Source organism: Cebus imitator, unplaced genomic scaffold, assembly GCF_001604975.1.
Source record: "Cebus imitator isolate Cc_AM_T3 unplaced genomic scaffold, Cebus_imitator-1.0 Scaffold11, whole genome shotgun sequence".
Classification (NCBI taxonomy): Eukaryota; Metazoa; Chordata; class Mammalia; order Primates; family Cebidae; genus Cebus; species Cebus imitator.
In genome coordinates, this window is record NW_016107326.1 from 10,253,215 (window position 1) to 10,266,835 (window position 13,621).

The 13,621-nt window shown below is 44.0% G+C and overlaps 1 protein-coding gene across 2 annotated transcripts; it reads left to right on the top strand.

Annotated features, from left to right (window-relative positions):
* The first annotated feature begins 313 nt into the window (after positions 1-313).
* LOC108281394 (pulmonary surfactant-associated protein A-like) lies at positions 314-4,849 on the top strand. 2 transcript variants are annotated; one of them, XM_017496950.2, is made up of 6 exons: positions 314-414; positions 1,230-1,424; positions 1,710-1,820; positions 2,606-2,683; positions 3,156-3,521; positions 3,945-4,849. In XM_017496950.2, exons 1-6 carry the CDS (start codon positions 390-392, stop codon positions 3,992-3,994), a joined length of 825 nt encoding a protein of 274 aa, XP_017352439.1. In that variant the 5' UTR covers positions 314-389; the 3' UTR covers positions 3,995-4,849. The 2 variants fall into 2 exon arrangements, with proteins under 2 accessions (XP_017352439.1, XP_017352447.1); XM_017496958.2 differs by having other exon boundaries at positions 3,156-4,849.
* Positions 4,850-13,621: the final 8,772 nt, after the last annotated feature.

Sequence of the window (13,621 nt, forward strand, 5' to 3'; positions counted from 1 at the left end):
CACCCTCAGCTGGAGCAGTGACATCTTCATTGTCTGAAACTAAACCAGGAACCCAGTGGGACTCCCTGAGTGCCTGTGTAAGGGCTCTCAGCTTTCACTGCTAAGGAGCTTGCTAGGGACAGGGTGGGTGACCTCAGCCAGATGGGAATTTCTCTTCTTATGGACCTGGAGTTTCTCTTTGGCAGCTTCTGTGCTCCCCTCAAGGGTCCTTCTGGATCGTCCAGCTTGAGTGCTCTATGAGGAAATGTGCTATGTAAACATCATGCCTATTTCCTGCCTGGAGCACATGTTTTGGGGTAGGGCTCTCAGGGGTGTGGAGGAAGCCTGGCAGCCCCCACCCCTATAAATGCTGCTGTCTACCTTGCCCTCTGACTTGGAGGCAGAGACACATGCAGCTGAAGGCTCTGTGTGTGGGTGAGTTTAGCCCCATCCCCTGGGTGGTCTCCAGCATGAGGCTCTCAGGCAGAGAGGACCAGCCCAGCAGTCACAGGCCTGACCAAGGTCCAGCTGGGAAGAAGGGCCACTCCCCATCCCCCACTGGGAGGTGTTCACGGCACAGTCAACATGGGTGACCTGCAAAGACCCTCATGCTTTGATATCTTCCTTGGCCAGGTCCATCTCTACAAGGGCTCAACAGAACCTACAGGAGGGGGAATGAGAGAACAGAACCCAGGGAGAAGGGGGATACTCCATGACCGACCACCTTGAGGGGCCCCGCTTATCCCTTTTCATTCTTAGGTCCCTGATCTTTTAGAGCCTGAAAAGAAGGCAACTGAGCATATGAGGGTCAGATGAGTGAGTCAGTGAGTGAATGACCTCATCCTTCCTCCTACCAGCCAGGGAGGGACAGGGGAGGTTGCCTGCAGGGCACTGAAGATTCAGCTGCAGTCAGGGAGGTGAAGCCAGTTCCCCAGGGTAACATGGTGAGGCACCCACAGAGAGGAGACTGCATTGCAGCCCAGGTCCCCGGGCTCCCCAAAGCTCCTTACTCTTCCTCCTCCTCAGCAGCCTGGGGATCCCGCCACCTCCAGCCTGAGGCCTGAGGTGTGAGGCCATGCCAGGTGCCAGACAATGCTGGGAATTTTCCCGGGTGCTTTGGATCTTCCCAGCACTCTGGTCTCACCTGCCCTGGCTCTTGGGCTCTGCCCAGCTTCCTGAGTCCTGACAGAGCACTGTGGGGGAGGTGTTGGCAGAGGCGGCAGGTGAGCTCAAAACCATCCCTCCTGCAGGAGCAGCAGCTGGAGCCGGAGCCATGTGGCTGAGCCCGCTGGCCCTCACCCTCATCTTGATGGCAGCCTCTGGCACTATGTGTGAAGTGAAGGACGTTTGTGTTGGAAGGCCTGGTATCCCTGGCATTCCTGGATCCCACGGCCTGCCAGGCAGGGATGGAAGAGATGGTGCCAAAGGAGACCCTGGCCCTCCAGGTACTGTGCTGGAGACCCTGCCCTCAGCTGCGGGACACAGACCCCTTTTCAGGAGGCCCATCTGTCCACGCCCCTAGGCTGGGGGCCATAGTGAGCTGGGTGGGACCTGGTGGATTCCTGGGGCCCTTAGGCTGGCGCATCCTGGAGAGTCTGTCCTCAGGACGTGGAGAGTGCCCACGGAGTGATAACTGAGTCAGCCCTAGTGATAATGGGGGTCGAGTCTCACTAGCTCCAACCCAGTTGTGGGTGACAGATCCCACACATCCATGTCCCTTTTCTCTGCAGGCCCCAGGGGTCCCCCTGGAAATACTCCAGGTTCTCCTGGGAATGATGGGCTCCCTGGCGTCCCTGGACAGTGTGGAGAGAAGGGGGAGCCTGGCGAGAGGGGCCCTCCAGGTGAGCAGGGTGGGGCAGGTGGGCAGTGGGAACATGGGCACAGCGACCCTGAAGTCAGTTACACAGGGATGACAGGGATCAGACCAAGCCTGCAGGTTCCCCAAGGCCATTTGGCTCAACCTAAGAAAGCGAACATAAGCTTGAGGAAGAAAGCCAAGGTATCTGGGGAGTGTGGTCACAATTCAGGGAAGGGCAGAGGTAGGCAGTCCTCCCTGCCTCATGACTGCCGATAGGGAGTCACTGAGTCAGGTGTGGAATGAGGAACAGCACTGGGAGGCAGGGCCGGCACGTCCTGGGACAGAGGTGCTGGAGGCAGTCTGAAGGGCGAATGCAGACCAGGCATCCAGGCAGATGGTGTGATCGGGAGCTCCACAGGCAGACGGGAGCTTGGAAGCTCTGAGTGGTAATCAAGTCCATCAGGGCAGTGCAGAGAGCATCAGGCTTGCCCTTGGTAGAGGGTGTCAGAGAGGGACCTGCCCAGAAGACAGAACACCCCACAGAGGAGGGCAGAGAGAGCCGCTTGAGGAACAGAGCAGGAAAGAGGACAAGGGGTGGAGGTTCAGCATGGGCAAGTCTAGTCTGCACTGAAAAATGGAGGAGCAGGGATGTGGAAACACACTGGAGTCTCCTGGACCATCTGAACTGGGGTCCTGGGCAGTGCGTATGAGCAATGAGATAACAGAGCTCCAGGATTGCAGACGACAAAATGCCTGCGTGGCAGCAAGTGGGGGTCTTCACTGGCCTGCCCCTCATTCTGTGCGGGGCTCTCTCCACAGGGCTACCAGGGCTTCCAGCTCATCTGGACGAAGTGCTTCAAGCCACACTCCAGGACTTCAGACACCAAATCCTGCAGACAAAGGGAGGTAAGGGGACCCTGGGCCTCACAGGGTAGGGGTCTCCCACAAGTTCCCCTCATTCTCAGCACCAGCTTCTAGAGCTTAGAGATGACAGACAAGTGTGCACATGCAGGTCTTGGGGAAAGGACTGATGTGTGCTTTTCTGATGTCTTTGAATGGCCCAGAGGAGACAGAAGCAGACACAATTCACTCCCCATTTCATAGGAGAGCAAGTTCTCCGCCTGTCTTGCTTTCCACTGAATCCCCGGAAATGGCACCATTTCTGGCAATAAGTAGTTGATAAATAGATGAATGAATAAATGGATGAAAGCCTAGAAGAGAATTTAGAAAACTGGGATTGGAAGAGGAAGAGAAGACACAGAGAGAGGCAGAGATGAGATGGAGACACCGGGAGAGCCCGGTGGCAGAAAGCCCAGGTAAGGGAGGTGGCTTAGAGACAAAGCGGTCGGTGACCTGACCCGGACTCCTCTGCTCTCAGCCCTCAGTCTGCAGGGTTCCATACTGGCAGTGGGAAAGAAGGTCTTCGCCACCAATGGGCAGTCCGTCACTTTTGATGCCGCCCAAGAGGCATGCGCTAGAGCAGGCGGCAGCATTGCTGTCCCAAGGAGTCCAGAGGAAAACGAGGCCATTGCAAGCTTCGCCTATAAGTACAACACGTATGCCTATGTGGGCCTGACCGAGGGTCCCAGCCCTGGAGACTTCCGCTACTCAGACGGGACCCCTGTAAACTACACCAACTGGTATCCAGGGGAGCCCGCGGGTCAGGGAACAGAGACGTGTGTGGAGATGTACACAGACGGGCAGTGGAATGACAAGAGCTGCCTGTACTACCGACTGACCATCTGTGAGTTCTGAGAGGCGTTTAGGCCACGGAACAGGGAGGACCCTGTTCTGGCCGTCAGCCTCCATCCCGACTCTCCACTTGGTGCGTGAGATGCTGGAACTTCCTTTCAATAGAATTTTCTTGGGGCCATTAAGGCTGGAGGCATCCTTGGCCACTTCATTCCCCTGATGGGCCCTGACTCTTCCCCATAATCACTGATAATCACTGACCAGCCTTGACACTCCCCTTGCAAACCCTCCCAGCCCTGCACCCCAGGCAGCCACTTCTAACCTTGGCCTTCAGCATGAGATGGAACCCTGCTCATTCCCCATCTGGTCCAGCTCCTTCACCTACAGATGGGAGCAGTGAGGTCTTGGGGTAGAAGGACCCTCTGAAGTCACACAGTGTGCCTGCCTCCTGGTCCCCTCTGCTCTCCCTCTGCAGCCCACTCCCTGCCCAGTGCCATCAGGATGAGCAGTCCTGGCCAAGCATAATGACAGAGAGAGGCGGACTTCATGGAAGCCCTGGCTGTGTAAAGCTGAGGACACAGTGGAGATTCTCTGGCACTCTGAGGTCTCTGTGGCAGACCTGGTCAGGTACTCCATGAGGTCAGAGGGCTCAGGGGTGCCCCAGAACAGTGGTGGCCAAGCCAACCCCATGACTGACATGTATGATTCACTCCTTTGAGTCTTTGGATGCCAACTCAGCCACCTGACCTGAAGGCAGCCAGCCTAGGCCTCTAGGGAAGAGCTCCCTCCCGAGTAACTTCCAACTGATGGACAAATCTGCACCCCACATCAGACTTCAGTGGGCATTCACACCACCCCCACACCACTGGCTCTGCTTTCTCCCTTCATTAATCCATTTACCCAGATATTTCATTAAAGTCATTATGTGCCAGGTCTTAGGATGTGTCCTGAGGTGGGCAAGGTACCCAGAGGCGATTGAGGACTTTTTTTCCCTGAGCCTGTATCTTCGTCTGTGAAATGGGCATAAGATATTTGATGCTGTCACAGTTATTACCTCTCCCAGCTATGAAAATTACTACCAGAGCTGTTACTACACATAAAGGCTATTGAGCAAGCACATACCAGGCGGCAAGTTCTTTTAATACAGCTTATTATTTACTATTCAATCTTCACACAATGGGACCAGTAGTTTTCTCCATTTTTATAAGGACACTGAAGCTTAGAGGAGTTAAATGTTTTGAGTGTTATTTCAGACAGCAGATGGCAGAGGCTGAATCCAAACCTATCTTCCTGGATCTGAAGCTCGTGCTACCAGCCAACCCACCCCTGAGCTGAATAAAAATGATTTAAGCATAATAAATCATGAATGTGTTCACATGAGTTTCCATAGTGTTCGTTACAAGAAATGTCTTATGTAAATCCAATGAACTCTGGCTCTGAGCCCCCACTTTTCTGAAGATTGGAAAATTCAATCTCGGGATGTGCTTTCTTTGTTTGGTGGGGAGGGGCCACCTGCTCTCCTCTCTGAGATGGTGCAGGGGGATGGGGAACTACAGACACCATTTGGAAGAACACATGGGCATCATGAATCCACATGGTCTATTTGTGGGTGGGGATACCGTGCCTTCTGTCCCTCACTCAGCCACCTGAATGATTTCTGCAGCCCAGCAGTGATGGTGGCACTCAGGGTTCAGTCTCAGGCCTCAGTGAGCCATCGGAGTCTCAGGTCTGCATGGAACAGGACCGCACTCCCATGACCCAGGGCTACACAGGAATGAGGCCATGTCCCTACTTGCTTGAGGGGGCAGCCACATATGTGTCCCACCTCCCACTTCTCCCCCTGTAACACCTGTGAACACCTTCCTCAGTGCATTTATTGCTTTTCTTGGGCAGAAGGAAGCTCTGGATCAACACTCAGAAAACCAATGAGAATGAGGGGAACAATTTCTCAGTCTTTTCTGAATGTCAATTTTTAATCTGATCATCATTCCACATGTGCTTAGGACCCAGCACACAAATTATTCACCTTCTTCAAAATTAAGAAAAAAACAAGCAGAAGCATTTACAGATGTTTCTCAACTTATGATGGGGTGACAAAATCAATGTGCAAAAATCACTAGCATCCCTATACACCAATAACAGGCAGTCTAAGAGCCAAATCATGAATGAACTCTCATTCACAATTGCCATAAAAAGAATAAAATAACTAGAATACACCTAAGAAGGGAAGTGAAGAATCTTTTCAAGGAAAGCTACAAACCACTGCTCAGAGAAATAAGAGATGACACAAACAAACAGAAAAACATTCCATTTCCATGGATAGAAAGAATCAATATCATGAAAATGGCCATACTGCCCAAAGCAATTTATAGGTTCAATACTATTCTCATTAAACTGCCATTGACATTACTCACAAAATTAGATAAAACTATTATAAAATTCATATGGAACCAAGAAAGAGCCCGAATAGCCAAGACAACCCTAAACAAAAAGAACAAAGCTGGATGTATCATGCTATCCAACTTCAAACTACCCTGCAAGGCTATAGTAACCAAAACAGCATGGTATTGGTACAAGAACAGACATATAGACCAGTGGAACAAAATAGAGAACCCAGAAATAGGACCACACACCTACAACCATCAGATCTTTGACAAACCTGACAAAAACAAGCAATAGGGAAAGGATTCCCAATTTAATAAATGGTGCTGGGATAACTGGCCAGCCATATGCAGAAAATTGAAACTGGACCCTTTCCTTATACCACATACAAAAATCAACTTAAGTGGATTAAAGACTTAAATGTAAAACCCAAAATTATAAAAAGTCTAGAAGAAAACCTAGGCAATACCATTCAAGACATAGGCACGGGGAAAGATTTAATAATGAACACACCAAAAGCAATTGCAATGAAATTAAAAATTGACAAATAGGATCTAATTAAACTAAAGAGCTTCTGCACAGCAAAAGAAACTATTAACAGAGTAAACACACAACTACAAAATGAGAGAAAATTTTTGTAAACTATGTACATTGATTTTGTATCCTGAGCTTTTGCTGGAGTTGCTTATTAGCTCAAAAAGGTTTTGGGCTGAGACAATGGGTTTTTCTAGATATAGGATCATGTCATCTGCAAACAAAGATAGTTTGACTTTCTTTCCCTCCTATTTGAATACTCTATTTATTTCTCTTTCCTGATTGACCTGCCAGAATTTCCAATACTACATTGAATAGGAGTGGTGAGAGAGGGCATCTTTGTCTTATGCTGGTTTTCAAGGGAAATGCCTTCAGCTTTTGCCCATTTAATATAATATTGGCTGTGGGCTTGTCAAATATGGCTCTCATTATATTGAGATATGTTCCTTCAATACCTAGTTTCCTGAGAGTTTTTAACATAATGGGATGTTGAATTTTATCAAAGGCCTTTTTCATCTATTGAGATAATCATGGGGCTTTGGCTTTAGTTCTTTTATATAATGAATCACTTTTATTGATTGGCATATATTGAACCAACCTCGAATCTTGGGGGTGAAGTCAACTTGATTGTGGTGGATAAGCTTTTTGATATGTTGCTTGATTTGGTTTGCCGGCGTTTTGTTAAGGATTTTTGCATTAATGTTCATCAAGAATATTAGCCTGGGATTTTCTTTTTTGTTGTATTTCTGATATCAAAATGATGCTGGCTTCACAGAATGAATTAGGGAGGAGTCTCTTCTTTTCAATTGTTTGGAATAGTTTCAGTAGGAATGGTACCAGCTCTTCTTTGTACCTCTGGTAGAATTAAGCTGTAACTCCATCTGGTCCTGGGGTTTTTTTGGTTGGCAGGTTATTTATTACTGCCTCAACTTCAGAATTCATTATTGGTCTATTCAGGGATTCCATTTCTTCCTTGTTCAGTCTTGGGAGGGCGTATTTATCCATTTATCCAGGAATTTACCCATTTCTTCTGGATTTTCTAGTTCATGTGCATGGAGATATTTATAGTATTCTCTGATAGTTGTTTGTATTTCTCTGGGATCAGTGGCAATATCCCCCTTATTGTTTCTTATTGTGTCTACTTGAATCTTCTCTTCTTTATCAGTCTAGCTAGCAGTCTATCTGTTTTGTTTTGTTTTTTTTTTTGTTTGTTTGTTTGTTTTTTTCAAAAATCCAGCTCCTGGATTTGTTGATTTTTTTTTTAAAGAGTTTTTCATGTCTCGATATCCTTCAGTTTTGTTCTGATCTTGGTCATTTCTTGTCTTCTGCTAGCTCTGGGGTTTATTTGCTCTTAATTCTTTAGTTCTTTCAGTTGTGATGCTAGATTGTTAACTTTCTAGCTTTCTGATGTGGGCATTTCGTGATATAAATTTCCCTCTTAAAACTGCTTTAGCTGTGTCCTAGGGATTCTGGTACATTGTATCTTTGTTCTCATTAGTTTTAAAGAACTTTTTTATTTATGCCTTAATTTCATTTCAGAAGCAGATTGTTCAATTTCCATGTAGTTGCGTGGTTTTAAGTCAATTTCTTAATCTCGAGCTCTAATTTGATTGCATTGTTGTCTTGAGAGACTGTCATTTTGTCAGTTCTTTTTCATTTGTTGAGGAGTATTTTACTTGATTTATTTGATCAATTTTAGAGTAAGTATCATGTGTCAATGAGAAGAACGTATATTCTGTTGTTTTGGGATGGAGAGTTCTATAGATATTTAACAGGTCCACTTGACCCAGGGCTGAGTTCAGGTCCTGAATATCTTTGTTAATTTTCTGTCTCAATTATCTACCTAATATTGACAGTGGGGTGTGAAGTCTCCCACTATTATTGTGTGGGAGTCTAAGTCTCTTTCAAGGTCTTTAAGAACTTGCTTTATGAATCTGAGTCCTCCTATATAGGGCACATATATATTTTGGATAGTTATCTCTTCTTGTTGAATTGAACACTTTATCACTATGTAATGCCCTTCTTTTTTTTTTTTAATCTTTGTAGGTTTAAAACCTGTTTTGTCAGAAACTAGAATTCCAGCCCCTTTTCTGCGTTTCATTTGCTTAGTAAATTTTCCTCCATACCTTTACTTTGAGCCTATGTGTGTCTTTGCATGTGAGATGGGTCTCTTGAAGGTAGCATGCCTAATGGGGTTTTTTTTTGGGTTGTTTTTTTGCCCTACAGTCTGGCGTGTGAACCATGATGGGTCTTAATTCTTTATCCAGCTTGCCATTCTGTGTCTTTTAATTGGAGTCAGTTAGCCCATTTATATTTAAGAATAGTATTGATATGTGTGGATTTGATCCTGTCATGATGATGCTGGCTGCTTATTTTGCAGACTTGTTTATGTGGTTGCTTCATAGTGTCACTGCTCTGTGTCTTTCAGTGTGTTTTTGTAGTGGCTGGTAACAGTTTTCCTTTCTATATTTCGTGCTTCCTTCAGGAACTCTTACAAAGCAGGCCTGATCACGATGAATTCCCTTGGCATTTTCTTGTCTGAAAAGGAGTTTATTTCTCCTTCGCTTATGAAGCTTAGTTTGGTCACATATGAAATTCTTGGTGGGAAATCCTTTTTTTAAGAAAGTTGACTATTGGCACCCAATCTTTTCTGGCCTGTAGGGTTTCCACTGAGATACCCACTGTTAGTCTGATAGACTTCCCTATGTAGGTGGCCTGACCTTTCTCTCAGGCTGCCCTTAACATTTTTTCTTTCATTTTGAACTTGGAGAATCTGATTATTGTGTGTCTTGGAAATGGTCTTCTCGTGGAGTATCTTACTGGGGTTCTCTGTGTTTCCTTAATTTGAACATTAGCCTGTTTTGCTAGGTTGGGGAATTTCCCCTGGATGATATCCTGAAGTATGTTTTCCAACTTGGTTCCATTCTCCCCATCACTTTCAGGTACCCCAATCAGTCATAGATTCAGTCTCTTTGCATAATTCCATATTTCTTGAAGATTTTGTTCATTTCTTTTCATTCTTTTGTGTCTATTTTTGTCTGCCTGGCTTAATTCAGAAAGTAAGTTTTCCAGCTCTGAGATGCTTTCCTCTGCTCTGTCTATTCTGCTACTAATACTTGTAATTGCACTGTGAAGTTCTTGTAGTGTGTTTTTCAGCTCTAACACGTTGGTTATGTTTCTCTCAAAACTGGCTGTTTTGGCGGTCAGTTCCCATGTCGTTTTATCAAGATCCTTAGCTTCTTTGCATTGGATTGCAATGTAATCCTGTAGCTCTGCGAAGTTTGTTATTAACCACCTCTGAGGCCTACTTCTGCCCTTTCAGACACCTCAGCCTCAGCCCGCTTCCGGGCCCTTGCTGGAGAGATGTTGCTGTCATTTGGAAAAAAAGGGGGCACTCTGGATTTTTGAGTTTTCAGCATTTTTGCATTGATTTTTTCTAACCTTTGTTGGCTTACCTACCTTTGATCTTTGATGTTGCTGACCTTTGGATGGGGTTTTTGTGGTTTTCCTTGTCGTTGTTGCTGTTTTATGTCTGTTTGTATTTCTTTTAGCAGTCTGCCCACTCTTCCAGAGGGCTGCTGTGGTTTGCTGGGAGGCCACTCCAGAACTTAGTTGCCTCAGTTCTTCCCATACCTGGAGGTATCACCAGTGAAGGCTGTCCCAGGGAAAGATCAGAGCTCTGTCCATAATATGAGCCAGTGGGAGTGGCTGAAGGTCCTGGCTAGGATGTCCTGCCAAGTGAGGAGAAATGGATTGGGTCCCCGCTTAAAGAAGCAGCCTAGTCATGACCAGGCAAAGCTACTGTATTGTGCTGCTGGGGGGATCCCTTCTTTCCTGGACTATTTGGACTCTCCATAGCCCATAGACTGAAATGGCTGAGTTGATCCTCCTCTCTGGGACTCCATTCTGTCTCAGGCAGGCTCCACCCTGTTACTGGTAGCTGCCTGGAATTCCAAGCCAGTGGGTCTTATCTCATGAAGTCCCATGGAAGTGGAGCCCACAGAATGAGGCTGCTCAGCTCCCTGGATTCTGCCCCCTTCCTAGGGGTATGTGTGGACCTCCCACCTTGCCTAAGTGGCAGACACATTTGTTGGGGTTCCCAGGGCTAGAGTATATAAAACTCCTGGGTCTCTGTGTGTGCCTGAGCAGCTGCTCTGCCAAGACTTTACACAGCTCTGTGTGTTGGACCTGGCATGGGCTCACAAGGGGATCTCCTGATCAGTGGGTTGCAAAGATCTGTGGGAGAACAGTGGTTTCCTGGGATCACACAATCACACACCACTTCCCTTGGCTGGGGATGGGGGTTCCCTTGGCTCTGTGTCACTCCTGGGTGGGCTATCATCCCACCCTGCTTTCCTCCATTGTCTGTGGGTCAAGTTGTTTCCCTGATCAGTCCCAATGTGACTATCTGGATATTTCCATTTCAGGTGCTGTATTCACTTGCCCCTTTTATTCCTCTCTGTGAGTGCTGTGAACCACATCTGCTTCTAATCGGCCATCTTGGCCTCTTTCCTATCTTCTCATTTCCTTTTAGATTTATTTTTACTTACTTTATGGTTTAATTTTCTATTGTTGCTATACTATTTTATTATAAATTAATTATAATAAAATTATAATTGCACTGTGAAGTTCTTGTAGTGTGTTTTTCAGCTCTAACACGTTGGTTATGTTTAAAACCTATTGCCTAGGTTTTAAGAAAAACTCCTGATATATTTTTTGTTGATCTTATACCTTACCATCTTTTTGGATCTTCATGTTCCCCCAATACTTCTATTATAACTGATTCTGTTATATTTTATATGTTTCTGTTTACAAACAGTAGACATTTTGTGTATCTCTTTATGCCATTTATATTTTTATATCCCTATTTATAGGTGCCAGGAGAGCCTATACATTTTTTAAGAGACTCATTGAAATTTTTCACTGAGTAGTTGTGATATAATTTTATGTCTAGAAAACCCCATAATCCTTCCCAAAATCTTCTTCAACTGATAAACAACTTCAGCAAAGTTTCAGGATACAAAAGCAACATAAAAAAAAAATCCCTAGCATTCCTATACACACCAACAAAAGACAAGCCAAGAGCCAAATTAGAAATGCAATCCCATTCACAATTGCCACAAAAAGAATAAAATACCTAACAATACAGCTAACTGGGGAAGTGAAAAATCTCTACAATGAGAATGACAAAACTCTGCTCAAAGAAATCACAGATGGCACAAACAAATTTTTAAAAATCCCATGCTCCTGGGTACAAAGAATCAATACTATTGAAATAGCCATACTGCCCAAAGCATTCTACAGATTCAATGCTATTCGTATCAAACTACCAGTGACATTCTTCACACAACTGTCAAACACTATTTAAAAATTCAAGTGGAACCAAAAAAGAGAACAAAGTTGGAGGCATCACATTATCCAAACCTCAAACTATACCACAAGGCTGCAGTAACCAAAACAGCATGGTACTAGTACAAAAACAGAAGCATAGACCAAGGGAATGGAATAGAGAGCCCAGAAATAAGGCTGCACTACTACAACCATCTGATTCTCAACAAAGTTGAAAAAAAACAAGCACTGAGTAAAGAACTTCCTATTCAATAAATTGTACTGGAATAACTGGCCAGCCATATGCAGAAGATTGAAACTGGACCCCCTTTTTTAAATACCATATACAAAAACCAACTCAAGATGGATTAAAGTCTTAAATGTAAAACCCCAAACTATGAAAACCATGGAAGACAACCTAGGCAATAGCTTTCTGGACATAGGAGCAGGCAAAGTTTCCATAACAAACATACCAAAAGCAATTGCAATGAATGCAAAAAATTGACAAATAGGATCAAATTAAACTTAAGAGCTTCTGCACAGCAAAAGAAACTACCAACAGAGTAAACAAACAACATACAGAATAGGAGAAAATATGTGCAAGCTATACATGTAACAAAAATCTAATATCCAGCATCTATAGAAACAAGCAAATTCATAAGAAAAAAATATTAAAAACTGAGCAAAGAACTTGAACAGACACTTTCTGAAAGAAGACATATGTGCAGCCAATGAGTATATGAAAAAAACTCAGCATCACTTATTATTTAAAAAATACAGATCAAAACCAAAATGAAAAAACATCTCACACCAGTCAGAATACCTATTATTAAAAATTTTTTAAATAAGAGTTGCTGATGAGGTTGCAGAGAAAAGGGAATACTCATACACTGTTGGATAGAGTGTAAATTAGTTCAGTTGTTGTAAAAAATAGTGTGGCAGTTCGTTAAAGAGCCAAAAACAGAACTACCATTTGACCCGGCAATCTCATTACTGGGTATATACCCATAGGAATATAAATCATTCTACCATACAGACACATGCATGTGAATGTTTGTTGCAGCACTACTTACAATAGCAAGGACATGGAATCAACCCAAATGCCCATCAATGACAAAACAGTTTTGAGACTACATATCAGTTTTGAGAACAAGTGAGCTTCAAGCTCCAAGATCTAAGAAATTGAATTTATGCTCTTAATAAAACGTGCTCTCTATTAAATTAGTGATTTACATTGATTTATTGTTTGATGTTGAACCATCCTTGCATTATTCTGTTATACTCTACTTGGTCTGATGTTAAATATGCTCATTACACAGACTATGGACCGGGCACTAGTATTAACTCATGTAATCCTCATTAATCTTATTTATAGATGCTATCATTCTTTCAAATTTACAGATGAGAATATCAAGGTATATAAAGGTCAAAGTGATTTGTCAAATATTATACAGCTAATATGAACATAGGAAATCAGATTCCAAAGACTGCTATTAACCATGAATACATTGCCGGACTTAAGAGCTACTTTTTTTACATTGTGTAAAAATTTTGCACCTGTACTCACAGATTAGGTTGGCTGAGAGTGCCTTTCTTTTTTTCTGTCCTTATGCATTCTGAGTTATATATTCAGCTAATCATTTTAGCCAAGAACTTTTGGATACAAACAATTTCTATAACAGAGAAATTATCTCTTCTCTGAAGATTTAATACAACTCATCTTAAAACCATGTTGTTGATGGATAAATGGTTGATAATTTTTGACTTCCATTTTAGTATTTTATGTGATAAAATAATATATTCATTATTCTAACACTTTGTGGGCCAATGTAAGTCATTCTAAACTTTCTTAGAATATTGTGTATTTTAACTAGTATTAGTTAAAATTTTAACTAGTATTAGTTAAAA

Bases quoted from the DNA above. Each gene is read 5' to 3' on its own strand.
- LOC108281394 (XM_017496950.2), top strand. From the start codon at position 390: ATGCAGCTGAAGGCTCTGTGTGTGG. The intron at 1,821-2,605 runs GTGAGCAGGGTG...CAGGGCTACCAG, and splicing joins TGGCGAGAGGGGCCCTCCAG to GGCTTCCAGCTCATCTGGAC. The intron at 2,684-3,155 runs GTAAGGGGACCC...CTCTGCTCTCAG, and splicing joins AATCCTGCAGACAAAGGGAG to CCCTCAGTCTGCAGGGTTCC.